Source organism: Odocoileus virginianus, chromosome 22 (assembly GCF_023699985.2).
Source record: "Odocoileus virginianus isolate 20LAN1187 ecotype Illinois chromosome 22, Ovbor_1.2, whole genome shotgun sequence".
Taxonomy (NCBI): Eukaryota; Metazoa; Chordata; class Mammalia; order Artiodactyla; family Cervidae; genus Odocoileus; species Odocoileus virginianus.
In genome coordinates, this window is record NC_069695.1 from 32,269,049 (window position 1) to 32,296,295 (window position 27,247).

At 36.0% G+C, this 27,247-nt stretch overlaps 1 protein-coding gene across 6 annotated transcripts in view; it reads right to left on the minus strand.

Annotated features, from left to right (window-relative positions):
• The window catches only part of TRAPPC8 (trafficking protein particle complex subunit 8), an 84,347-nt gene that overhangs the window by 28,963 nt on the left and 28,137 nt on the right, over positions 1-27,247 (minus strand). For 3 of the 6 annotated variants that reach the window (XM_070452786.1, XM_070452785.1, XM_070452788.1), the window contains 10 exons: positions 24,503-24,603; positions 18,194-18,299; positions 13,250-13,270; positions 12,252-12,383; positions 7,769-7,993; positions 5,288-5,396; positions 3,660-3,854; positions 3,106-3,236; positions 2,195-2,269; positions 1,584-1,710 (listed from right to left, as the gene is read on the minus strand). In XM_070452786.1, coding sequence (XP_070308887.1) covers positions 1,584-1,710; positions 2,195-2,269; positions 3,106-3,236; positions 3,660-3,854; positions 5,288-5,396; positions 7,769-7,993; positions 12,252-12,383; positions 13,250-13,270; positions 18,194-18,299; positions 24,503-24,603 — 1,222 coding nt within the window. The remainder of the gene's footprint in view (positions 1-1,583; positions 1,711-2,194; positions 2,270-3,105; positions 3,237-3,659; positions 3,855-5,287; positions 5,397-7,768; positions 7,994-12,251; positions 12,384-13,249; positions 13,271-18,193; positions 18,300-24,502; positions 24,604-27,247) is intronic. The other 3 variants (XM_020902018.2, XM_020902017.2, XM_070452787.1) reach the window with 2 other exon arrangements.

Genomic DNA, 27,247 nt, shown 5'->3' on the forward strand with positions numbered 1-27,247 from the left:
CTCATTTAATATGCATGTGAGCTTTTCCCCAAAAGCTTCCACACATTGCATGTAGGTGTGAAAACAGCGAAGGCATACAAGTGTATTTCCTGCAGGAATACTTAGAACCTATCGCTCAGTCACATCCAACTCTTTGTGACCCCATGGACTGTAGCCTACCAGGCTCCTCCGTCCATGAGATTTTCCAGGCAAGTGTACTGGAGTGGGTTGCCATTTCCCTCTTAGCAGGAATACTTAGAACCTTTAATATGCCAAAGATCACTGTGATTTGCCCAGACCAGACGTACAAGGTAGCATTACCATTACCTCATTTGACCCAGATCCCTATTAGCATTTTACACTAAAACCTCACTCAAATTCTACTATAAGGTACAATTTAATAGTTAATTCAGGGTCTTCTCCCACTATCATAAAAAATTTATAAACTATTAATGCATATATTTGGTAACTTGAATGAAGTAATTAGCTATAATTTATTGACAATCATAACTTCGTGGTACAAAATTAAAATCATAGGTTAGTGGGAAAGGAAAGAAGCTTCAAAAAGTTTTTAACACTCAGCTAATTTACTTAAAATATTTAAAAATCAGCAGTATTATTTGTAAAAGCATTTTCTCTGGTGTTTGTCAACCAAGAATTATACATGTACTAAAATGCAGAATACTATACATCTAGTGGCAATTTTTTGTTTTATAATTTTTGAATTCTTATGGATTCATTCCATTTCGGTATACGTTCCAAAAAAAAGTTTTACTAAATTACCCTAGATATGCAAGCAAGGAGAAATTTCAAACTAAATTTTAAAAGAACCAACAGATTTTCCAAGTGGTCCCCAAAGATTTTTCAATATTAATAATCAGCTTTTATAAATGCTAAATTCAAGTCTGCTGACTATTAATTTGTTAAAAATAGACAGCCATTAAAATGAAGAGACAGAAGTGAGGAATTTTATAGTAAACCCTCTCTCTAGACTTGTCAACTTAAACTCAAATAGCAACACACAATTATTACAAAATAATATGAGAATGGTTTGCTGAAATTAAAGGGAAAACAAAAGGCAAGCTGAGTTAAACATGTATCTGGTAGTTTTACTCTTCAAAAATCTGTAAAACTTACCAATTCTGGGGAACCAAGAATACCAGCGTAACTCTAATCCCTTCTCTTTTTACAAAACAGACGACAGAATTTTATGTCATTTCACATTCAGGGATGTGAAAACACTGGTCCTTGGTTCACTCTATGTTTTTATAAATATTAAAAAAAAAAGAGACTATCCTAGTCAACCTTCGTACTGGCAGCAGACATCTCAACCAATGGTTAGAATACATTAATTTAGAATTTACTAAATGTGGATCAGTAACAAAGAAGAAAAATACATAGGGTAGAACCACAGAATTATCAAAAATACATCAGAAGGGAATAAAGTTGATTTTTTTAAGCAATGGCAGAGTTAAAAATAATCCAAATTATTCATTCTTTCATCTGATTATGTCTTTATTTAAAGGTACTTAGCTCATTTCTCAATTTATTCTAAGGAGAGTTACTTATTAGCTTCTAATTGTTCAGCAATGCTATAACTTTACCTGTGTGACATCCAGGAAGAGCACCAATGCCATCTACTGCCACGGAGCCCTGAATGGTGCCAAGATTATACACAACTCCCAGAATATGCAGCTCCCCTATGTGATGGGGAAAGAGCTTTAGCCTTGCCTGTGGAGATATTTAAGTCACTCTTATTACCTGTTTTCACAATATCTTAAATAGTGCAACACCTAAATTCTGTAATATTACAGAAATAAAAGCTCAGACCTAAATTTACTTAATTCTCAATTGATTTCTCCTACTGGCAAGCATTTTCTTCAAAAGAAACTTTCTAAACTCAGTAATTATAGGCATCACAACTTTTAACAAAAACCAAGATAATCTGGCTAACCAAATATCATATGAAATTACAACACTCAACCCAAGAAGAAAGCAAAACCTTTTTTCACCAGGCTTCTTAGGAAATTAACAAACTCAAAACCACTGCAAACCTACTTTCCCAACCTATTTCCTTCTATGTAATTCCAGTCTCCTAAGATGATAAATCTTAATTTTTAAGAAAACTAGAAAACAAACTAAATAAACAGGCTTTAAAAATCTGTTGTCATCTTACTTTTAGAAAGGTGTGACAGAAAAGTAATAAAGTAATTACCACTTTAGATTCTTCACTATTAATTAAGAATTCTGAAATAACTTCAGTTCCGATCATTTCAGGTTCACCTTTTACCTGAAAAGTAAATTATGTAAAATATACATTCTAACGAATAAAGTATCAGATTATTAACACTGCTACATATCAACACTTAGCAACAATGACAATAGCTATAGTTAGCATTTATTAGGTTTTTACTATGTGCTAAGCAATACACAAAGTGAACAACATAACAAAACAGAAACAGTTATAGATACAGAGAAGAAAGAGATAGTTGTCAGAGGGGAGGGGCTGGGGGCAAGAAACAAATAGGTGAATGCGATTTAAGAGTACAAACTTCCACTTACAAAGTAAATGAGTCACAAGAAGTGTACAAAGTGGGGAATATAGTCAATAACTGTAACATCTTTGAATGGTGACAGAGGACAACTAGACTTATGGTGATCCTTTTGAAATGCACAGAAATAGCGAATCACTGGGTTGTGTATCAGGAACTACTGTAGTGTTTTAAGTCAACTGTACTTCAAAAACACAGAACAAATGAACAACCTCACAGAAAAAGAGACTAATGTGTGGTTATCAGAGGTAGGACGTGGGGAGAGGAGCAACTGGATAAAAGCAATCAAAAGGTATAAGAAACAATGTAAAGCATAATAAATATAATTAATACTGCTGCATGTGATATAAGAAAGTTATTGAGAGAAAATCCCAAGTGTTCTCATCACAAGGAAAAATTCTATATTCTTAATTTTCAACAATAAACATAATATTATACATTTTGTAATGAGGGAAAATAAGCATAAGAAAAGAGTAAGTTCAGCTTCCTGAACAGAAACTGCTGAAATGTTATTACAGCATTTGTTAGACTATTACTGAAACATGCTTATTACAAATACCTTTTAACAACTTACTAGTTCTTTAACTTCTTCATTATCCTTTCCACTGACATATTTAGGTTGAAACTTCCAGAGCAATGACAAATCGGTCAAAAAAAGTGGAACTTTCAAAGGGTTTCTAAAAGCCACTTCCACTGTTATTGGTTCTGGTAAAGAAAAGCCTTAATTAGTAATTTTAATAAACCGTACACATCACCGTATGCTTCAATTCTCTGAACATACCTTGCTTTCAAAGCTCTGCACTTCTGCCTGGACTGTCTTTTATCACTTTGTAAATGTGCATTTATCCAGGATACAGTTTTGAAATTACCTTCCTTAGAAGATTTCCCCCATAATTTTTCTGTACTCTTTGTCATTCTCCCTTCTACATGCCAATAGCACATTGAATATTCCTGTATTAAAGTCCCCATTGCTTGGTTTTATAAATACAGCTCCCTGAGTAATAAGTACTCAATTTACTTCTGTATCCTCAGCCTCCAGTCATATTTGGCATGCAAAAAATTACCGTGAATATGCTGTAAGCAAAACAAACAAGTAAAAAACCATGAATAAAAATTCAAGTGTATCACCTTCCACAACTGCAAGGGGAAACCTTGAGTTATCTGAATAACTGTTCAAACAATATTGCGTGGGATGGAAGTTGGATGGAAGGACTCCTCTGTTGACCACAGACACCACTTGTTCCTCAAGTTCTCGCCACTGCTGAGAGGATTCAGAGTCATATTCTTGATCAAGACTTACATGAGTAGCTGCTTGCTTTTCACCTTAAAAAAAAAAAGTGTCACTATTAAATACACATATTTATTAACACCTGTCTTCAAATGAAATATATTTTAAATAAAAATCTAAGGTATTCAAATAAATACATATACCATTCTTGCCTATTTTTAATTTTATCTGAGAGAAAAACACTCTCTTACTAATTCTAGCCTAATTGGAACTTAACTTGTAATACTGATGCTCTTTTCCTTCTGACTCTGACAGAATATATTTTCTTAGTGCCCACAATTTTATATGAAATACTTCAAACATACAGACAAAATATGGAAAATATTATAACAAATACTTGTGTATCAAAATTTAAGAAATGTCAACTCTGTTATAAGAAACCAAATTTTATTTAAAAAATACAATAAATGTTACAGATGAAGCTGATTTCCTCTATCTCACCTTCCCCAATTCTCTCCTTCCTCTCTTCCACTGGTACCAATTCTTCCCAGAGCTATTCCAAAGCTGAAGTACAGCATGCACATTCATAATTTTTGCTTTTACTTTATCAAATATGAGTGTGTATATAAACAACTCATAGAACTAGCTTATATGTTTGAAATTTATATAAATGGAATAACTTGATTCATCCTTCTGCAACTTTTTTCACTCAACTTTATGTTGTGGGTATTATCCACACTGAAATACACAGAACTCATTCACTCACATCCTACAGCATGAAAACCAATATATGAACGTACCAAAATCTATCAATTCATTCTGTTTCATTTTTTTTACTACTAAAAACAATGCTGCTACAAGTACCCTGATAAATATTTTAAATAAAATACTAAATTAGCTCTCAAAAAGAAACATACTAAGCTTCAATTAAAAAGACTTAGAATTACAAAGTTAAACATGCATAAAGACCTTTAATATAAACTTTTGGCCCAGTATCGTCATTCTAAAGCTCAATGCTAAGGAAATAATCCTGAATTTTAAAAAAGTCTCAGAACAAGAAAAAGCAATTATATTGGCAACTGTTCGCTGCATCTGTGTATACTTGAAATTTTCCATAATAAAATGTTAAGATTCATCCACAAAGATGTCCATTACAACTTAGATTTCATATAATCAAAGAAGATGGACACCATATAGCAAATATTAAAATACTTTATATCCATTGAATGCATTACAACCATTAAAAATGTTTATCAAGATTATATAATCTATATGAGAATTTCTTTATATTATGTGAGAAGTCATGATATGTACAGCTATTTTGTTGTTATTGTTTTTAGATTTTAAAGCTGCAAGGAAAAGCACCAAAGTAGTAGGTTCAAGTGGCAGGATGACAAGATGATATGGTATAGTTGTTTACTTTCAAATATTCTTTCAAATAATTACATATTATTTTTTAGTGGAAAAAGATGAAATAACTCCAAAGAAAAAGTCACTCGGTAACAAAGCCAAATTAAACTTTACTAACCATCTGCTGGTCGTCTGTCATGGCCAAAGAAAACCCGGGTTGCTGAACTGTTAATGTATGGCAAAGGAAGCTGCGGTAAAGGGCCATCTGGGGAGAGCTGACTCACATTCTGAGAGAGACACAAAAGACGAAAGGAATTTCTGAGAGAACTCTCATCCGTCCTCATTTTTAATACACAAGCTATTAAAGGCATGTTAAGAAAGAATATTAAGAATCACTCAGTTCAGTTCAGTCGCTCAGTTGTATCTGACTCTTTGCGACCCCATGAACTGCAGCACACCAGGCCTCCCTGTCCATCATCAACTGCCGGAGTATACTCAAACTCATGTCCATCGAGTCGGTGATGCCATCCAGCCATCTCATCCTCTGTCGTCCTCTTCTCCTCCTGCCCCCAATCCCTCCCAGCATCAGGGTCTTTTCCAATGAGTCAACTCTCCGCATGAGGTGGCCAAAGTATTGGAGTTTCAGCTTCAGCATCAGTCCTTCCAATGAACACCCAGGACTGATCTTTAGGATGGACTGGTTGGATCTCCTTGCAGTCCAAGGGACTCTCAAGAATCTTCTCCAACACTACAGTTCAAAAGCCTCAATTTTTCGGTGCTCAGCTTTCTTCACAGTCCAACTCTCACATCCATATATGACCACTGGAAAAACCATAGCCTTGACTAGATGAACCTTTGTTGGCAAAGTAATGTCTCTGCTTTTTAATATGCTGAGTTGGTCATAACTTTCCTTCCAAGGAGTAAGTGTCTTTTAATTTCATGGCTGCAATCACCATCCGCAGTGATTTTGGAGCCCAAAAAAACAAAGTCTGACACTGCTTCCACTGCTTCCCCATCTATTTCCCATGAAGTGATGGGAACAGATTCCATGATCTTAGTTTTCTGAATGTTGAGCTTTAAGCCAACTTTTTCACTCTCCTCCCTCACTTTTATCAAGAGGCTTTTTAGTTCCTCTTCACTTTCTGCCATAAGGGTGCATATGTCATCTGCATATCTGAGGTTATTGATATTTCTCCTGGCAATCTTGATTCTAGCTTGTGCTTCTTCCAGCCCAGCATTTCTCATGATGTACTCTGCATAGAAGTTAAATAAGCAGGGTGACAATATACAGCCTTGACATACTCCTTTTCCTATTTGGAACCAATCTGTTGTTTCATGTCCAGTTCTAACTGTTGCTTCCTGACCTGCATATAGGTTTCTTAAGAGGCAGGTCAGGTGGTCTGGTATTCCCATCTCTTGAAGAATTTTCCACAGTTTATTGTGATCCACACAGTCAAAGGCTTTGGCATAGTCAATAAAGCAGAAATAGATATTTTTCTGAAACTCTCTTGCTTTTTCAATGATCCAGCGGACGTTGGCAGTTTGATCTCTGGTTCCTCTGCCTTTTTTAAAAGCAGCTTGAATATCTAGAAATTCACAGTTCACATATTGCTGAAGCCTGGCTTGGAGAATTTTGAGCATTACTAGTGTGTAAGATGAGTGCAATTGTGCGGTAGTTTGAGCATTCTTTAGCATTGCCTTTCTTTTGGACTGGAATGAAAACTGACCTTTTCCAGTCCTGTGGTCACTGCTGAGTTTTCCAAATTTGCTGGCATGTTGAGTGCAGCACTTTCACAGCATCATCTTTCAGGATTTGAAATAACTGAACTGGAATTGCATCACCTCCTCTAGCTTTGTTCGTAGTGATACTTTTACTTAATATGAGTCATAAAATTTTACGAGGAAGAACTTTAGATATATTTATTTTGGTCCAAGAGAATCTCTTTAAGGTTACTCAGCAAGTTAGTTCTCTTTGGATGCTAAAGGTCCAAATATAATTTTTATATGTATTTTACTTCCTAGACTCATTTTAGCATTCTATCTGCCAAAATTCTTACCCATATGATTTCAAATTAATAAAGTAAAAAAGGGTAATTATATTCTGCAGGACAGGTAAACTATTTACTATTCATGGACCCTGAGGAAAAAATTACAACTTTCCATTTTGTCCACAAAATAATTATTTAAATTTGCTATCCTCCTGTCTCAGTGAAATGTTTTCTTCCTATTAATTTTTCTGCATTACATCCAAGTAATGTCTACCTCTCACAGATCTATATCTACTCATCTTTCATAGGAAACAGAGAGGAATGTACTTTTTCAAAGAATGGTACAATAACCCAAATGCTGTAAAACCACTTATAATTCAAAAATACGTAAGAAAACAGCCCCAAAAGCTCATGGTATTTTTTAAGATTCCAAATACAGCCACAAATCAAATGTTTACTGCAATATTAAAATTCTCTTTTATGAGAACTGTAGAAGGGCAATGTAACTCAGATTTATGACCAAAAAGCCTAGTCTGCTGCATTTTATTATGAAAGATAATTATATGCAGTCTAATAAAATAAGACTCTTACTAGATAGTACTGAAAATGAGTTTTGCTGAAAATAATGACAAATATAATTTTAATATCCACTGCTGAAAATAAGTATTCACCTTGTAAACATAAAGATATTCTCTGAGGAAGGCCCCTTGTTGAGCAGCAGATTGTTTACTTTCATTGATTAAAATATGCCTGAAAGCAGACACAGCATTGTCCAGTTGCCTGAGAGTGTAGGACTGTCGCCCAATGGTGAAGTTAATATGATCCTCTGCAAGAGACCAGCCTTTTCCTTTGTAAACTTGCATGGCTTGACAATAGCAGCGTAAAGCATGCTTTTTCTGTAAGAAAATATATAAAGCAAAGTATTACAATTCAAATTTCTCTGGGACTGGACAAACACACACACACACACACACACACACACACAATCAAATAACTAGTAACGAGTTCTTCTTCCAACAGAGACTGGGATGATGAAGAAAATGAAACTAAACTCTGCAATGATCGCTAAAAACCAAGAGGTCTTGAAGCAGACAAGCAGCTGCTCTGTCCAAGGGTAAGAAGTCTGAGAAGTCACGGATGATACTGACTTTGTGAAAAACCATCTGGGATTTTCCAGAGCAGCAGCACGTGGAGTCATAGATCAGTGAGAGACTTGCTGTTAGTTTGCAGCTGAGAGCTATCTTGTGAAGTTTAAATTTGGTTAGTCAGCTCTCTATACCACTGCCCTGGACTAAACAGTAAAGTGTCTTCTAATTCTACACATATAAGTATGAAGGTATCAGTTCAGTTCAGTTCAGTCACTCAGTTATGTCCGACTCTTTGCAACCCCATGAATCGCAGCACGCCAGGCCTTCCTGTCCAACACCAACTCTCCGAGTTTACTCAAATTCATGCCCATTGACTCGGTGATGCCATCCACCCATCTCATCCTCTGTTGTCCCCTTCTCCTCCTGCCTCTAATCCCTCCCAGCACCAGGGTCTTTTCCAATGAGTCAACTCTTCACATGAGGTGGCCAAAGTATTGGAGTTTCAGCGCTAGCATCAGTCCTTCCAATGAACACGGAAGACTCATCTCCTTTAGGATGGACTGGTTGGATATCCTTGCAGTCCAAGGGACTCTCAGGAGCCTTCTCCAACACTACAGTTCAAAAGCATCAATTTTTCAGTGCTCAGCTTTCTTCACAGTCCAATTCTCACATCCATACATGACCACTGGAAAAACCATAGGCTTGACCAGACAGACCTTTGTTGGCAAAGTAATGTCTTTGCTTTTTAATATGCTATCTAGGTTGGTCATAACTTTCCTTCCAAGGAGTAAGCGTCTTTTAATTTCATGGCTGCAATCACCATCTGCAGTGATTATGTGTGTACATGTATTTGTTGGTCTTTGATAGTGACAGTGTTTGGCATTCTTTTCTTCTGCCTAAGGCTGCATCCTGCCACACCCATGAGTAGGTGTTAGGCTTTAATTATTATTAATGCCACCCTCTGAACTCAGACAACCTCCATTCTAAAAATGGGATTTGGTATTCCTGGCAGCTCAAGACCCTGTCTGCAATGCAGGGAACCTGGGTTCAATCCCTGGATCAGGAAGATCCCCTGGAGAAGGAAATGGCTACACACTCCAGTATTCTTGCCTGAAGAATCTCACAGACAGAGGAGCCTGGAGGGCTACAGTCCATGGGGTCACAAAGAGTCGGACCTGACTGAACAACGAACTTTTTTTCACTTTTTCACCAAGAAAAAGGTTTCTCTCCACTACACCTTTTGCTTCAGAGAAAATTCTTATACCCACCCTCTACCTGGGTAGATTAACAAAATCTGTATCATTTTCATCCAGAATTGGTCAATTTTTTAAGGAAATGTTTTCTTGATCAAGAGGTAATTAAGGCAAATCAAAATCAAAATCATCACAGCATGCAGTGAGAACACAGTCTCTTCTTTGTGATACTCCTACAAATATACCTGATTTGAATCTCAGGATGAGGAAACATTCAACAAGCCTAAATGGAGGCACATCTCTACAAAATAACTGGCCTATCGTCATCAGAAGTGTCAACATCATAAAAGTCAAAGTACCTCTGACAGGATCCTTCACTATACAACTATCAAAACTTGAATAGGGTCTGAGGATTAGACAGTAATACTGTATCAAGTGCTAAGTTCTCGACTGGCATTGTTGTTTTACTGTTGTACAGGAGAAAAGAATTTTGTTTCTAAGAAAGACGAAATATATCCTAAAGTATTGGGAGGGCACTGGGGCACCAGGTAGACAACTTAACTCCCCAATGGCTCAGGGAAACAAAAGTCTCTGAACTGTACTTGAAACTGTTCTATAGGTTTGAGATCATTTCAAAATAATTTTTAAGTGATGTTTCTTAAAAACAAAACAAACAAAAAAAAATCCCAATCTCCATATTGCATTTAGTAAAGGAACAAATAAATACTGAATCTCAAAAACTGAGAGATACAGAGAAACAATAAAATGTGTCTAAAAGTGTCAAGTTCAAGTGCATTTTTTAGGATGTCTTGGAAAAGCATCTAAAGAGATTTAAGAGGTAACAAGGATTTAAAGTTTGCCTTTCAAAGTAATAGAAAGATCATCCAGGGTATACTGGGCATAATCAGAAACACCTCTTCACTTTAATTTTTTTAATACTGATTATAATGTTGGTTCTCTTTTAAAATACCTTTTACTTGTTAATATTCTTAATAGAAAAAAATTGAACTATAAACAATTTCTGGGGATAAGCAATTCAGCATGAACTTGCAATCACAGAGGACTGAAAAATGACATCACTATATACATATAATCTCCTCTATGCTCCACACTCATCTCTGTCAACAGCCACATCTGTTTTTAATGCAAATGTCATGAAAAGTTTTGGAGCTTCTCAGAAACAACTTGGCCTGAGTCAGAATTATGTGCACGATGAGCACATAAGGAAGACACTGTTCTTGACCAACTTCAATGGGACATATATTTGCTTTTCTAACAGGTCTGCATATTTCAGATTTCTACTATTTGAGAAAGCAATCCCCTGGGTTCAAGGTATACAGGTCACAAAACAGCAAACCAGCTACCTTGGAATCATTAACTCCAAAAGATAACTACAGTTAAAGATGATTATAGGCCAGAGAGCAAATGTATCTCAACCTACCAAAATGTAGCATTTTTAACATGCCATGCACTTCCTAAAGGCAATATGCCCTGTACCTTTAGAAGGTAAATACAGGATCCAATGACATCATAACCACAAGTGAAATCATTCACAAAAGTGGACAAAGATGCAGGAAAATGACAGAACCATTCCTAGTGGGGCATATAATTTTTCTTCCAGCTTAACATATTTTGTAGAATTCTTTAATAGAACACTTTAAGTAAAGATAAACAATGGGATAGTATGTTTCATTCATTTGTACAAACTATGGAAAATGGGCTGTGAAAAATCAGAGCTTTTTTATTTTTTTCCTCACTTCAGAACCTGAGAAATTCTAATAAGGTACATAAAATTATTATAAAGACTTAATTTCATAAATATTTTTACAATTTTGTATTTACTATAAAGCAAGTTCACATATTTTCTAACTTCCCATTTTCCAAAAGTAGAGGAACTCAATCTTGAAAAGTTGATTTTTATAAATCATGACATTCTTCCATGAAATTGAGAGTAATTTTGAACACCTTTCCTTCTTTGCACCTTTGAATTCACACTGGTGTGTTTTGGTTATCACAGACTTTGAAAAAGGAATGTTCATAAAAATTCATATTAATTAAATTCAAAAAAATCCTCATACTCTCTGACTAGATTAAAAAATTCCTTAAGAGACAAGACCATGTTAGTTTTACAAGTATAAGCTCAGCTCCTGCAGAGTGCTTGGAATATACAGATGATTACTAAGCCCACATTTTTATGTATACTTATAGCAAACCACAATGGACAGAGAAGCCTGGCAGGGGCACAGTCATGCAGTCCATGGGGTTGCAGAGAGTCAGACACAATTGAGCACACACAGACTCAAATGACCATATCTCCGGTGCTATTACCATTCTCCGCCTCAAGAAAGCTCCCTCCAGCTAATGTTTAAAAGGACTACTGGGGGCCAGAGAATCGCTCCAAATTAATAAAGGTCTCTTCCAACCTAGCTGCTCCCAGCGAGAAGAAATAGGTGACTTCTACCTATTAAATATTTAGCAAATACCATTAAGAGATACTCTGAGAAACAACAGAAGACCAGAGTTGAAGTAGGGAAGGTACAATCACCTTTAAGAAGGACTAAAGTTACTTAAGTGCAGTATATCTGGCCTTCACAAATATCATTTAGCCTCACAGAAATTTGGGCAAAATCAAAAATTTTATAAATTAAAAAAAAAGGCTCAAAGACATAACTTTAAAAAACTTAGACTTGTTTAAATCCAAATCTCATGTCCTTACCAATGTAACACATTACCTCAGTACAAAATTTAGTTTCATCTTAATAATTTTAAATAAAAAAATTAGCAAATAACATATTTATAAAATAAACAAGCTACAACAAATAAAAATTAAAATAAATAACAAATTATCTTCTGTTTAAAGCCAGCACACTCACCTGCCCTGCTTTACTGAACCGGTGGCCTGCCAATATCATATGAAATGCATATTTTCTAACCATGGGACTCTTCATGTTTATAAAGCAATGTGCCGCCTGTTCCAAAAGAAGTGCACTTCGAAGATCAGAATCCTATTGAATATTTAAAGAAAAAGAGGGTTAACTTCACAAAATTACAGAGTAATCAGTGAAAAAACATTTTCTTTCTTAAAATAATATACAGCGTATCCAATATTTAACTTGGTAGTATCTAAGGGCAGAGATCAATAGACAATCCAGTCTTGATGATTCTTTCTTCCAATAAGCACAAATTTTAAAAAAGTTCAAAGAAGTCTCTACCATGAAATACTTTCTTTCACTTTACATAAAGTCAAAAGTCTGGCTGTGAAATGCACCACGTAATAAATCTGTGAAGAAATGTGACCCCTTTTCAAATGGCAAAGAAAGATCATCAACCGAGAGTTTAACGCAGGTATACTGACTCAAACCAGAAAACGGAGTACAGAATAAGATTCAAATCTAATGTCTTCTGGAAACTGATCTGTGACATGCAGTAGCCTATTTCTATTCATCCAATAAAAGAAGAAAGCTAAAACAGAATGTATGTAGATCATTAAATAATCAAAGGTTACTTTATCCTCTATAAAGGTTTACTATACTTAAAAGGAATTCTCAGTTTTGCTCTAGTTTAAAACAGCCAAGATAACTGCTTTTCATTAAAACATCCAGAAGGTTTCCCCTTCAAAGATTATCACCTACTATTAGTGTATTAGTAAATGATACGACTCAAATTAGTTTCCACTGCAACTGACTTACAACAGAGTCTACAAAAACCACATTGTACATTTATAGCCTCACCATAAGGACAATCTTTCAACTGACAGAGCCATCATCACTTGACAAATAACTGAGAAAGCACGGAAGGTTGCTGATCAAGCATCAACAACATTTTCACCAAACTTTCTCTAGCTTTTCAGCTATTCTCAAGCTGAACTTACCATGCCCTTCCATGTGTTCTGCTGCCATTATTTTCCCCAGGGAAAGTTGAAAACAGAAAACATTGACTTTAAATGCAATAATTCCAACAAATTATAGTCACATCAAAAAGTGTTCATAGATTATTGATTACTGTAACTATCTCCGTAGCAATCATAAAATTATATTAGAGTGGAAACATCTGAGGAAAAGCATTCAGTAGATGGTAGAGATAAGGAAGTATCTTTCTTCCCCACTTCATGCCTCATCTGACTGACTCAGGGATAACTACCATTACCAACATGGTGCTGGCCTGTTTCATTTCTCTCATCCTCTCTAAATACATATGTATTTATATATTAAATGCCACAGTTTTAATATTCATACTCTCTTATACAGAAATGGTATTACTCAAGAGTATTATCTCGCTTTTTACATTAGTACCATCAACATCTTTCCAAAACATCTACATCTCTCATTTCTTTTAAAGCCACTTTGTATTCCATTATATAAATGTATAATTTATTAATATAGTCTTCATTTGACTGATTTAATATTGCCACAAACTTTTACTACTACAAAAAACTCTCCAATAAACATCTTTAAAAAATATTTTTTAATAACTATACAAATATTTTTATTAGACAAGTGTTTGGAAATAGAAGTGCTTAGTTAATGAAAGCTATGCATATACTTCAAATTCTAATCAATATATATGTATATCGGTAAAAAAAAGGTCATACCAGTAAAAACTCCCAGAGAGCAAGAGTTTATTTTCTACTCTACCCAGCCAAAAATAAGTTTTTAAGATTTTTCACCTTTTTCATAAAAGAAAAATAATACTTAATTCCTCAACTTAGACTTCTTTAATAGTAAGGCTGTTCATTTACCATATGTTTAGGGATCTTTGTACTTTTTCTGCAAACTGCCTGTTATGCCCATTTGTGAATGGGTTTTTGTGATTATCTAGTTTGTAAGAGCCCTTTGTACACTTAATCAATATTAAGCCTTTGTCATACATTTGCAAACAGTATTTCCCAGTTTTGCTATAAAAGAGTCTATTCTTTAGTAGTCAAACACACTATCTTCACTTTCATGGCTTCAAAATATTGCATCAAACTAAGAAAGAATGTTATCATTCCTAAATTTAAAAATATGCTCTTCCGTATTTTCTTCAGTGTGTGTGCATATGTATATTCAGTCACTCAGTCATGTCCGACTCTTTGTGACCCTATGGACTGCAGCCTGCCAGGCTCCTCTGTTCATGGAATTTTCCAGGCAAAGAATGGTTGTCAATTTCCTACTCCAGGGGGATCTTCCTGGCCCAGGGACCAAACCCACGTCTCTTGTGTTTCTTACAGTGGCAGGCAGATTCTTTACCACTGTGCCACCTGGGATGCTCCATATTTTCTTTGAGGTTATTTCATTTTTTCATATTATAACTTAATCAAGCTATAATTATATTATGCAATGAATTAGATAGGAATCGGTTAATCAGGTGTCACAATACCATTCAGTGACTAATCTAACATTCCCCACTAATATGACACAATGACAGCCAATCATATGTAGCATTTAAATTCTCATTCTATTCTATTACTTTATCATTAATATCTAGAACAAGTAGATTCCCTCTAAAACTACTTTGGAATTTAGGTTTCTCAATGGAGTCAGTTTAAGTCCAGTAAGTTTCTTAAGTGTATCCCCAGCAATGCACACACATCCACACACGCACACATGCATGCACACACAGAGCATAAAACATCTTAATTCTCTACAAAGCTTCATTATCCTGCAAAACTTGGTGGGCAGCAATCCTGGACATTCTGATTAAATTAAGGAATATACCCTAGATAATTTTGGTGGTGTGTACATGATTCTAATGTACATCAATTGAGAACCAGGATAGTAAACCCTCAACAGTCTCCACTTTAACTGGACTGACCAACCCAAGAAAGACCTGGAAGTCCACAGCATATATTAACTTAGCTGAAGCAAAATATGCCTCCTGCGTTCAGTAAAGCTGCTTTCTGAGAGTCGATTTGCAGAGCTAAACACTGCACTTACATCTCACTGCGGCTTTGTTCTTTGTTTAGTTCCTGTCTTACAGAGACACCTAAAGTAGGAAAACATTGCTTTGAAACCAAAAAATGGCTCCGAAAAGAATGGTAACTGTCATCAGTGTTGACGGAAGAAAAATGGCAGAATGTCACAGAGGGATAGTTTTATCCAGGAAGGAGAGGCTTTGAATGTTTGAAGTATACAATTTTACTCCAGTGGCAGTTCACAACCATGCTGTGACAAGGCCATCATGCATGCTCTGTGAGGAACCGAGAAAAGGAAAAACCCATGGTGCCACTTCAGCAAGAACTCCAGTCTGTGAACTCTGCCCGCAACCAGATATAAAATCATCTGGGGTAGAGGCGTCAGTAAAAACTTAGATAAAAACACAGCTGATGAAGACAACAGCTGTACAAACTTCACTGAATCAGATCTCAAGAGTGGCATGGCACTAAGATTTTTTTCCCTTGCATAATTGTGAAATTAATAGGAAAGGTGCTAACAGCTGACCAACTTACCACAGGAACAGAACAGTTCCTCCCAAGCTGAAGAAACTTATAGCAAATTGCTGCTATCACAATACCTCTGATGAGCTGATCTATTTGTATTTAAATGGAGTAGCACACAAAAAGCATTACATGACCAGAATAAACGTTCAACACAGAAATACAGACACAAGTCGGGGGAAAGCATCATGCTTTAAAGCACCAAATTTAGACATACTACCTATGTGCTGATAAATGTGACATGTTTTATCATTAAGCTGTATTTGCTCTGCCATGCTGAAAATCCCAGGGCACGACACAAGAGTAAGATCCACTTGCCCATAAACTTACAGTGCAAACAACAAACTCAAAGCTCAACTCTTTCATCAAGGCATCACAGCTGTCAAGTGCTATAATGGTATTAACAAAAAACTAGGAAAAACAATTCCTGAGTGTCAAGACTATGTGACTCAGTTCTCTACCCTCAGGATAAACGGACTTGTCATTTTATACAGCTTTTCTAGTAAACAAAAGCACAATAAATATAAATTATTAGCTAAAATTTAATAATCTCAGACACATTATGCCTAGCAGTCTCTACTTTCAAGTTACTTCAAAGAATTACCTGGAAAGCACAGTAGAAAAGGCCACTAAAAATCACAACTTCGAGGGAAATACATTCACCCCCATCTTTCACCCCAAAGCAGTAAAAGACAATGATAAATTTTCTAGAATTTCATAACAAAATAAATCATCCAGGTTTGAAAAAGGGTTAAAAAAAAAGAGTTGGAAAGAAAAAACAGTGAAAGAAAATAATGTTACAATGAGACACAAGAATCTGCTCTAATAAAAGAAATTTTATTCCAAGCTTCTAAACCATAAACTCCTTTTACAGTCACTGATAATTCATTCCTAGGCTGAAAAATATAGCCAACATATTCAAACCTAAGTTAAGATTATTTATTAAAAGAGAGAATAACAACACACTCAAGAGCCTATACTCAACTCTACCAAACAGTTTAACGTCTGACAACTGTTCGTATTGGTCAGTGTTCACACAGTGTCAATAATAAAATATTTTTAGTATCATCCCTTAGTCTACTTAGTTGTATCCTAAAGAAATCTTTTTAGAATAGTTAATGGTTCAGCTCAACAAACATCTGTAAACCATATACCATGTGTCAAGCCCAGTGTTAGCCACTAGGGAAAAACAAAGTTGAAAGCAACAGTTTCCTATCCTCAAGAAGCTAACAGCTTAAACATAAATTTTCAATATGATATGTCAGGTCTCACAGCATATAAGAAGGCAGGACAGACACACTGAGGACAACCTGGGTACCATCTGAAGGATCTAATTGCTATTGGAACCACCGAACTGAGGTGAAGAAAAGATGAAATGGGATGAAGTCCAGGAGAAGGACATTAAGGACACGAACCAGGATAGTAACAGGAGGGATTTTAAGAAGAGAAAGGTAAGTGAAATATTTGAAGTTATAAAAAGAACACATATTTAAGAAGTTAAAAAAATCCTCTGTGTCACTAACAGTATAGAAGACTATAGGAGCATCTCAAATAGTTTCTGCCTTGAGCTATTAGGAGCTGGTTGGCTACAATTTAAGATCATGATCTACAAAGTATTAAGTTTAGTTATTGATATGTGGACTCAAAGGTGCATTGGAAACACTTGAGTAGGTGAGTCTAAAAGGCAGTTGGTCATTCAAATCTAAAGCTCCAGGGCTGGAGAGATTTGAGAGTGAAAATCATAACTGTAAATAGATTACACAAAAGTAAAAAGGTACAACAGTCCAAGGATTAAAACCCTAGGGTAAGTTAATATTTAATGGGCAAACAAATGTGTCTGTTTTTTCTGTTCTTGAGCACTCATCTAAAATAACATGTCTTTAATCATGTTACTGCCATTCTTTACAAGCCTATAGTCAATGCAACTTAATGTCTGTTGGAAACCTTAAATAGCAGCTATGAGCAGGTTTTTCCTCCTTCTGAAATATTCATAATATAGAATTTTTTAAATGCTTAGGATGATTTAACAAGTTCTTATGAATGAAAACAAAATTAAAAATTCCTGAATATTTTTAAGAATCGATTTTACATCAGGAATGATACATATGCGTGCTGCTTTAAATACTGTTATCCATAAGTCAAAACCTAATTTACAGAAGACATACAATGCATGGCTGTGGTTAATAATCATGCAGACATAAAATGTGTAAATAAAATAAATCCTCTTTACAAAACATTGCATTTAAAATTAATTCTATACTAAAGTAGCCAGGTTATAAATTCCAAAAAAGAGATGCCCCTTTAATTTTGTTCTGCATAGCCTTCTCAAGAAAAAAGAAAATATTTTTTAAAAAATATGAAACAATACTAATTAAAACAAGTACTACACAGTTTTAATACCTCACTGGTCAACCGTATTAGGAGAGCTGCAGCCTCTGAATATTTGCCTTGGCTTTTTAAGATTTCAGCACTAAGCAATACACATCTTTCAGCCAATACCATATTCCTAAAGAAAAAAAGTCAAGAAAAATATAATTAGCACTAGAATAATATTTTAGTACATCACAGTAACCATGAATTCAACAAAAATTTCCAATTCTAAAAGAAATTCATATCCCTGTTTTCCACTTACCAAAAACGCTTAAATAAAACAACTTCAAAGAATCTCTTAACTCATCAAAACTTTTTATCACTGTATAATTTTGCAGTTAGAATACAATATAAGGAGACTTCCCTGGTGGTCCAGTGGCTAAGATACTGCACTCCCAATGCAGGGGGCCCAGGTTTGATCCTTGGTCAGAGAACTAGACCTCACATGTCTCAACTAAAGATGTCATGTGCCACAACCAAAACCTGGCAGAGTCAAATAAATAAATGTTTAAAGAAAAAAAAAAAAGAACACAATACAAAGTCACATTTCCTATATGAAAAATGCTGGAACATAACTGGAACCAGCAGTTAGTAAACAAAACCTGCTCTCAGACATAAAGGAAGGTAAACATTTCACCCAGATTTCTTTTCTTTCCTTACTGTAAACTCTGGTTATGTGTATTTCATTTTACTGACTACTTTTGGGAATAATGAGACATTTTCTCTCTGGTAGTACTATTGAGATGTTTCACCTGGAGATATCAAGGAGCTAGTGCTGTCTAACTGTTCCTGACCAAAATCTTCTTTGTGAAAATATGAAATCAGTTGATTTTTCTCATGGACTTCTACCATCAAAAATCTAGAATTGGATTATTTATTCTTGAATAAAAGTAAATGAAAACTGAGAAGTTTCAAGATGGAATCCTTTTGTTCACAAATACAGTTGACTCTAGAACAACTCAGGGAGTGGGGTTGCTGACCACCCAGTGTAGTCAAAATTACGTGGCTGGCCCTCAGTACCCACAGTTACATATCCGTGGATTCAACCAACCTAGGATTGTATAGTACTGTAGTCCATATTTTGTGAAAAAATTCACATTTAAGTTGGACCCGCAGAATTCAAACCCATTTTGTTCAAGGGTCAACTGAAGCAGCAAAGTTCTCATTTTACTTTCTAATCCTTATATGAAAATACCTTGGCCTTAAAATTACAACCAAGGATCACTAACTTGAAGGCCATTCTGAACAGTTATACTTTTAAAATACAATTCATTGCTTCCAAAATTACTGTAGTCACCTGCCATAAACTTTCTACAAACCATGATTTTTCTTAGAGGGTTGGTATTTATGACTATCTGAGAGTGTTTTGGGCTTCCCAGGTGGCTCAGTGGTAAAGAATCCACCTGCCAATACAGAAGACATAGGAGACACGGGTTCGATCCCTGAGCTGGGAAGATCCCCTAAAGAAGGAAATAGCAACCCAATCAAGTATTCTTTCCTGGGAAATCCCATGGACAGAGGTGCCTGGTGGGCTACAGTCCATGGGGTCACAAAGAGTCAGACATGACTTAGCAACTAAACAACAACAATTTACATATACTACAACATGCTCAAATAAGCTCAGTTCTTAAATAATCTTTAATAAACTTTATAAATCTTAACACAATTGTTTTATTTTTGTCTTCACATGTTCCCCCATATGACCAGTTATGAAGTGACAAGGCTACCACAAGTCTAGGACTTTACTGATTCTTTAAGCAATATTTTAAACTCATTGTGTCAAGCAGTGGAAGTGCTACAGATTCAAGCCCTTTCTAAAACACAATCCCTATCTAAAAGCAGAAATGGACATAAAACAGATAATGAATAGAGTACAACTGATCTTTGTCATGTTATGAGAGATAAAGGAGGGAAGAGAAAGCTTAAGAAATTTATCCGGATAAATAGGACTGCATCAGTTAAAAAGTGGGGCGTGGCATTCTAAGGGCATGGCTAAAGTATACTCTATTTCCTGTATTTTAAGAAAATTTATTTATATTTTAATATTTCTCAGATTGGGGAGATTCTTAAAATTGCTATGTATAACTAATGTAGTGTATGCCCAAATATCTATTACGTTTATGATAAACCTTACCAAACATGGTAACTTAGAACGAAGATTATACAGTAAATGCATGACAGTTAAGAGTGTATTTAGAAAACGCATACAGTCTGTTGTGAACAGGAGGAAAAAACCAGACTGCCATATAGCTATCAGGGTCAATGGATATTTTCACTTTTGTCTTGCATATGAATCTCTCTCCAAAAGCTCTGGGCTTCATGAAGGCAAGGAAAATCTTCTCAGAGAGAGGACTTTATGGGACTTTATGAGAACTTTAGCCCTTCGCGGAGAAAGGACTTTAAAGGACTTCTGGCTTCCTTACTGCCTCCCTCTCATAGTTCTTCTATCTTTTGAAACTTTTTTTCAGACTTCTTCGAAGGTTCCTCTTTGACGGAAGGCTGTTTCTTCTGCCAGAAACTTCCAATATAGTCTCAAACAATAATAAAAAGGGCAGGATTTGATACTGGCTCAACCATTTATTAACTGCACGCCCTTCAGTTCAGTTCAGTCACTCAGTCATCTCTGACTCTTTGTGACCCATGGACTGCAGCATGCCAGGCCTCCCTGTCCATCACCAACTCCCAGAGCTTATCCAAACTTATGTCCACTGAGTCAGTAATGCCATCCAACCATCTCATCCTCTGTCGTCCCCTTCTCCTCCCACCTTCAATCTTTCCCAGCATCGGGGTCTTTTCCAATGAGTCAGTTCTTCGCACTGTGTGGCCCAAGTATTGGAGTTTCAGCGTCAGCATCAGTCCTTCCAATGAATATTCAGGACTGATCTCCTTTAGGATGGACTGGTTGGGTCTCCTTGCAGTTCAAGGGACTCTCAAGAGTCTTCTCCAACACCACAGTTCAAAAGCATCAATTCTTCGGCGCTCAGCTTTCTTCACAGTCCAACTCTCACATCCATATATGACCACTGGAAAAACCATAGCCTTGACTCGACGGACCTTTGTTGGCAAAGTAATGTCTCTGCTTTTTAATATGTTATCTAAGTTGGTCATAACTTTCCTTCCAAGGAGTAGGCGTCTTTTAACTTCACAGCTGCAATCACCATCTTCAGTGATTTTGAAGCCCCCCAAAATAAAGTCTGTCACTGTTTCTACTGTTTCCCCATCTATTTGTCATGAAGTGATGGGACCAGATGCCATGATCTTTGTTTTCTCAATGTTGAGCTTTAAGCCAACTTTTTCACTCTCCTCTTTCACTTTCATCAAGAGGATTTTTACTTCCTCTTCACTTTCTGCCACAAGGGTGTTGTCATCTGCATATCTGAGGTTATTGATACTTCTCCCAGCAATCTTGATTCCAGCTTGAGCTTCATCCAGCCCAGCGTTTCTCATGATGTACTCTGCATATAAGTTAAATAAGCAGGGTGACAGTATAGAGCCTTGATGTACTCCTTTCCCAATTTGGAACCAGTTTGTCGTTCCATGTCCAGTTCTAACTGCTTCTTCCTGACTTGCATACAGATTTCTCAATAGGCAGGTCAGGTGGACTGGTATTCCCATCTCTTTAAGAATTTTCCACAGTTTTTGGTGATCCACACAGTCAAAGACTTTGGCATAGTCAATAAAGCAGAAATAGATGTTTTTCTGGAACTTTCTTGCTTTTTCAATAATCCAAAGGATGCTGGCAATTTTATCTCTGGTTCCTCTGCCTTTTCTAAAACCAGCTGGAACATCTGGAAGTTCATGGTTCACATGCTGTTGAAGCTTGACTTGGAGAATTTTGAGAAATACTTCACTAGCGTGTGAGATGAGTGCAACCGTGCAGTATTTTAAGCATTCTTTGGCACTGCCATGAAAACTAACCTTTTCCAGTCCTGTGGCCCCTGCTGAGTTTTCCAAATTCACTGGCCTATTGAGTATAGCACTTTCACAGCATCATCTTTTAGGAATTGAAATAGTTCAACTGGAATTTCATTCCCTCCACTAGCTTTGTTCAAAGTGATGCTTCCTAAGGCCCACTTGACTTCACATTCCAGCATGTCTGGCTCTAGGTGAGTGATCCATACCATCATGATTATCTGGGTCATGAAGATCTTTTTTATACAGTTCTTCTGTGTATTCTTGCCACCTCTTCTTAATAGCTTCGCTTCTGTTAGGTCCATACCATTTCTGTCCTTTATTGAGCCCATCTTTGCATGAAATGTTCCCTTGGTATCTCTAATTTTCTTGAGATCTCTAGTCTTTACCATTCTGTTCCTTTCCTCTATTTCTTTGCACTGATCACTGAAAGTAGGCTTTCTTATCTCTCCTTGCTATTCTTTGGAACTCTGCACTCATATGGGTATATCTTTCCTTTTCTCCTTTGTCTATCACTTCTCTTCTTTTCACAGCTATTTGTAAGGCCTCCGCAGACAGCCATTTTGCTTTTTTGCATTTCTTTTTCTTGGAGATGGTCGTGATCCCTGTCTCCTATACAAAGTCATGAACACAGTCCACAGTCCCTCAGGCACCCTATCAGATCTAATCCTTTAAGTCTATTTGTCACTTGCACTGTATAATCGTAAGCGATTTGATTTAGGTCATACCTGAATGGTCTAGTAGTTTTCCCTACTTTCTTCAATTTAAGTCCAAATTTGGCAATAAGGAGTTCATGATCTGAGCCACAGTCAGCTCCTGGTCCTGTTTTTGCTGACTGTACAGAGTTTCTCCACCTTTGGCTGCAAAGAATATAATCAATCTGATTTTGGTGTTGGCCATCTGGTGATGTCCATGTGTAGAGTGTTCTCTTGTGTTGTTGGAAGAGGGTGTTTGCTCTGACCAGTGTGTTCTCTTGGCAAAACTCTGTTGGCCTTTGCCCTGTTTCATTCCGTACTCCAAGGCCAAATCTGCCTGTTATTCCAGGTGTTTCTTGACTTCCTACTTTTGCATTCCAGTCCCCTACAATGAAAAGGACACCTTTTTTGGGTGTTAGTTCTAGAAGGTCTTGTAGGTCTTCATAGAACCATTCAACTTCAGCTTCTTCACCATTACTGGTTGGGGCATAGACTTAGATTACTGTGATATTGAACGGTTTGCCTTGGAAACGAACAGAGATCACTCTGTTGTTTTTGAGATTGCATCCAAATACTGCATTTCAGACTTTTGTTGACTATGAAGTTTACTCCATTTCTTCAAAGAGATTCTTACCCACAGTAGTAGATATAATGGTCATCTGAGTTAAATTCACCCATTCCAGCAAGTTAAACTCTTTTGTTTCAATCTCCTTGCCTGTAGAATGCAGTAATAATAGTATCCACTGTCTCATATGTTTGTTGTAAAGAATAAATGAGCAAATAAATTACTTTGGCACAGTGGTAAACACTGAGTGCTGTATCAGTGTTAATCTTTATTACTAGTGCTGTATTCTAAACACATTATTATGACTACTACTACTTCAACACTATAGCAGACAAAACTGCCCTTGTGTCCTCATCTTTTCATTTTTCCCTTCTACATAGAAAAGGCTAGTATTAATTCTTTCTGAAAAACAACCATGTTAAAGCTCTACTCAAATACTCAGTAACTCCCCATTTATTAAACATAAAGCTTAACTACAGATTAAAAATAGTAATAAATGAGAGTTAATGCTCTGCCACACTGATTTCTCTCAAAACACCTTTCCATATACACAAAACCCTCTAATCAAGGCTGGGCTCTCTTCCTTTTCTCCAGTAATGTTACATCCAAAATACTGTTGCTGCCAACCAAAATTCCTGAAATACCTTTATGGTTCTCAAATCCCAACCACCTTTCTTTCAAGGTCTATTCTTCAAACATACCATGAAACCTTCTCTGGACCAACTTTAATAGTCTCCTTTACAGGTGGTGAGTTCTGACTTCCACGGAGTTTCAACAGAACTCACTACATGTACAAAACATTTCTCTTTTTCTTCCCAAGACCATTCTCTACCTCTCTGTATCTGCCTATTTAACAAGGAAAGTTCAAACTAGCTAACTCCTGGCTTAACAGTAGTTAAAGTTAAAAATGATCTCAAAATACAAATCGCCCTCAATGAAACAAGTAAGTTCAACATTATATATAACAAATTCCTAACTACAAATCCTTCCAGGAAAGGGAAATGTAGTAAAACACTAGTTTTAAATGATCTCCTCATCTATATATTAACTTGATTTGGGAGCTTTAGATTAAAACATAAAAAAACCAAGAACCACTTATATCTAATAACAATATAAATGTCAAGTTTATCTCTAAAGGAATAGAACATAAATATTCTAGTCACTTACTTGCAGATATCCCTGTAGGTCTGAATTGCTGTATCCATATAATGTGCAGGGTATGGCCTGGGTGCTCCTGGCTGAAGAAAAGCTGACACAGCTGCCATTTCCTAAAGGAAAAGACATTACAATATTTCAAAACAAGAAAATTCTTGTAGTAAGTTTAGCATTCAGTCTAAAAATAGGAATGCAGCTCACTAAGCTTTTTAATGTAGCCACATATATAAATTTGATAGCCTAATGCAGACTTGGAAATAATTATGTTTATATGCTTTCAGTTTTAAAGTTCTCCAATCACATTCCAAAGTCTGTCATTCATTATTTAAATGAGTTTTTTTTCAAGAAGACCTAGTAAACACTTTTGGTCATGGTCTGTAACTATCAAGTAAGATTTCTGCTGCCACCTCCTCATTATTGCCTATTCCTTAGACAGTAGAGAACAACCAATGATAGAACCATAGACAGAGAAACAAAGTACATCTGTTTCCAATTTATTGGCTTCGATATCTGAAAACAGAGCTCACAACAACTTGTACTATATACGCTTCACCTCTTACAAACTCTATGGTTCATATTCTATATCAGAAGATGCAAAAACCATTTCTGAAACCGATCTTTCAACTTCTTAGGACTTCTTATTTCAAAGACCCATTCCATTGTCAGTAACTCAAATAATATACAATGGTGCTAAAGGATTTCAAAATGAAGATGAGGGGCTTCCCTGGTAGTCCAGTGTTTAAGACTCCATGCTCCCAATGCAGGAGGCACGGGTTCCATCCCTAGTGGGGAACTGGGATCCTGCATGCCTCACTGTGCAGCCAAAAAAGAGAAAGAAATGAAGATAAAAATGAAGGTTTTGAACTCTTAGTAAAATACTGTATTACATTCATACTTGTAGTCTCATATATACCAACTTTTAATAAAAATCTAACTAGAAATAAATGAAACTTCCATAAATTGGGGGAAATTTGCTAATGCCAACCTACTTATAGGATGAATAAACACTTTTCTGCAATAGTTTTTAAAATAGAGGAAAAAAACACAAAAATAAATTATGGGATAAGAAACTAGGATATGATTAAAGCCTTTAACCTGACAGCCTATTTAAGTTCCATGACAGTACAAACCCTACCTGTTTCAGAGTACCTGTATCCTCAGCATCCAGCGCAAAAATTTATTGAAGCAACTGAATGAAAATATGTGATCTCCAAGTGACAAAATTTTCTACAGCTCTGAAATATCATGTTCTCTTAACCAGCTTGTATTTTAACTAATACATATAATGAATATACATAGGGTTCTACATTACACAAAAAAACCTAAAACATACTACATATATAGCATGAAAGTGGAAATGTGAGTCGCTCAGTCATGCCTGACTTTTTGGAGATCCCATGGACTGTAGCCCACCAGATTTCTCTGTCCATGGAATTCTTGAGGCAAGAATACTGGAGTGGGTAGCCATTCCCTTCTCTAGGGGATCTTCCCAACCTCGAACCCAGGTCTCCTGCATTGCAGACAGATTCTTAACCATCTGAGCCACCAGGGAAGCCCCACATATATTGTATAATACTATATAAAAATACATTATATTTGCTACATAGGCACTATACTACTATATATACTACATATACACACACACACACACATACATACATACACACATCAATAAAAGTGTACAAAGGAAAAAATCCTGTAAGAAAAATAAGCTTCAAATTCTAAGTCACTTTCAAATTTAATTCTACAAGAAATTACAAACCAATATACATACAAGCTAACAATTTCTAAGGATACAATGAAACATTCAGAATGATCACCCCAAGTAACTGCATGATCTTCAATAATCAACCACTAAATCATTTCTTACAGTATACAGTAACAGGTTAACACATTTTAAAAAGACTTTCGTCAAGAACTGGAGTGACCTACTTAACCTTCAGCGAGTTATGACAAATTAAACTACAAAATAAACAGTATTTCTCCAAAATTTTTTATTGGTTTAGGTGTGATGTAACTTTTAACTTTATAGTTAAAATAATTAAATATCTTAATTTTCATCAAAAAAGACAGGCAGTATAGTCTGTGATCAATTATCTACTATGTGAACTAAATAGGAAAGTGGTATCAGTACAAACAGAATTTTTATTCGTTCAAAAATAGTTTTTCTTAGGCAAGGGGATCAAAAATAGCAAATAAGAATTATAACCTTCAGCAGGAAAGGATAAAGCTCTGAACTTAGCTTTGGCCCAAGCAGGAGCTTTTGTAATCCGTGCTTTAAGAAATGAAAACTGAATGCCTACTCTTTGTAAGTGTGTGTGCCTGGGGGCAGGGGGCGTCTCTCTGCAGCTCCTGCTCAAGGCAGGCTGCACTTCTTTCCATGCTTACCTTCATGACAATTCCACTGCTTAAGAGTTCTTTTCCCAGGGAACCCTCTTACACTGTTGGTGGGAATGCAAATTAGTACAGCCACTATGGAAAACAGTGTGGAGATTTCTTAAAAAGCTGGAAATAGAATTGCCATATGACCCAGCAATCCCACTTCTGGGCATACACACCAAGGAAACCAGATCTGAAAGAGACACGTGCACCCCAATGTTCATCGCAGCACTGTTTATAATAGCCAGGACATGGAAGCAACCCAGATGCCCATCAGCAGACGAATGGATGAGGAAGCTGTGGTACATATACGCCATGGAATATTACTCAGCCATTAAAAAGAATTCATTTGAATCAGTTCTAATGAGATGGATGAAA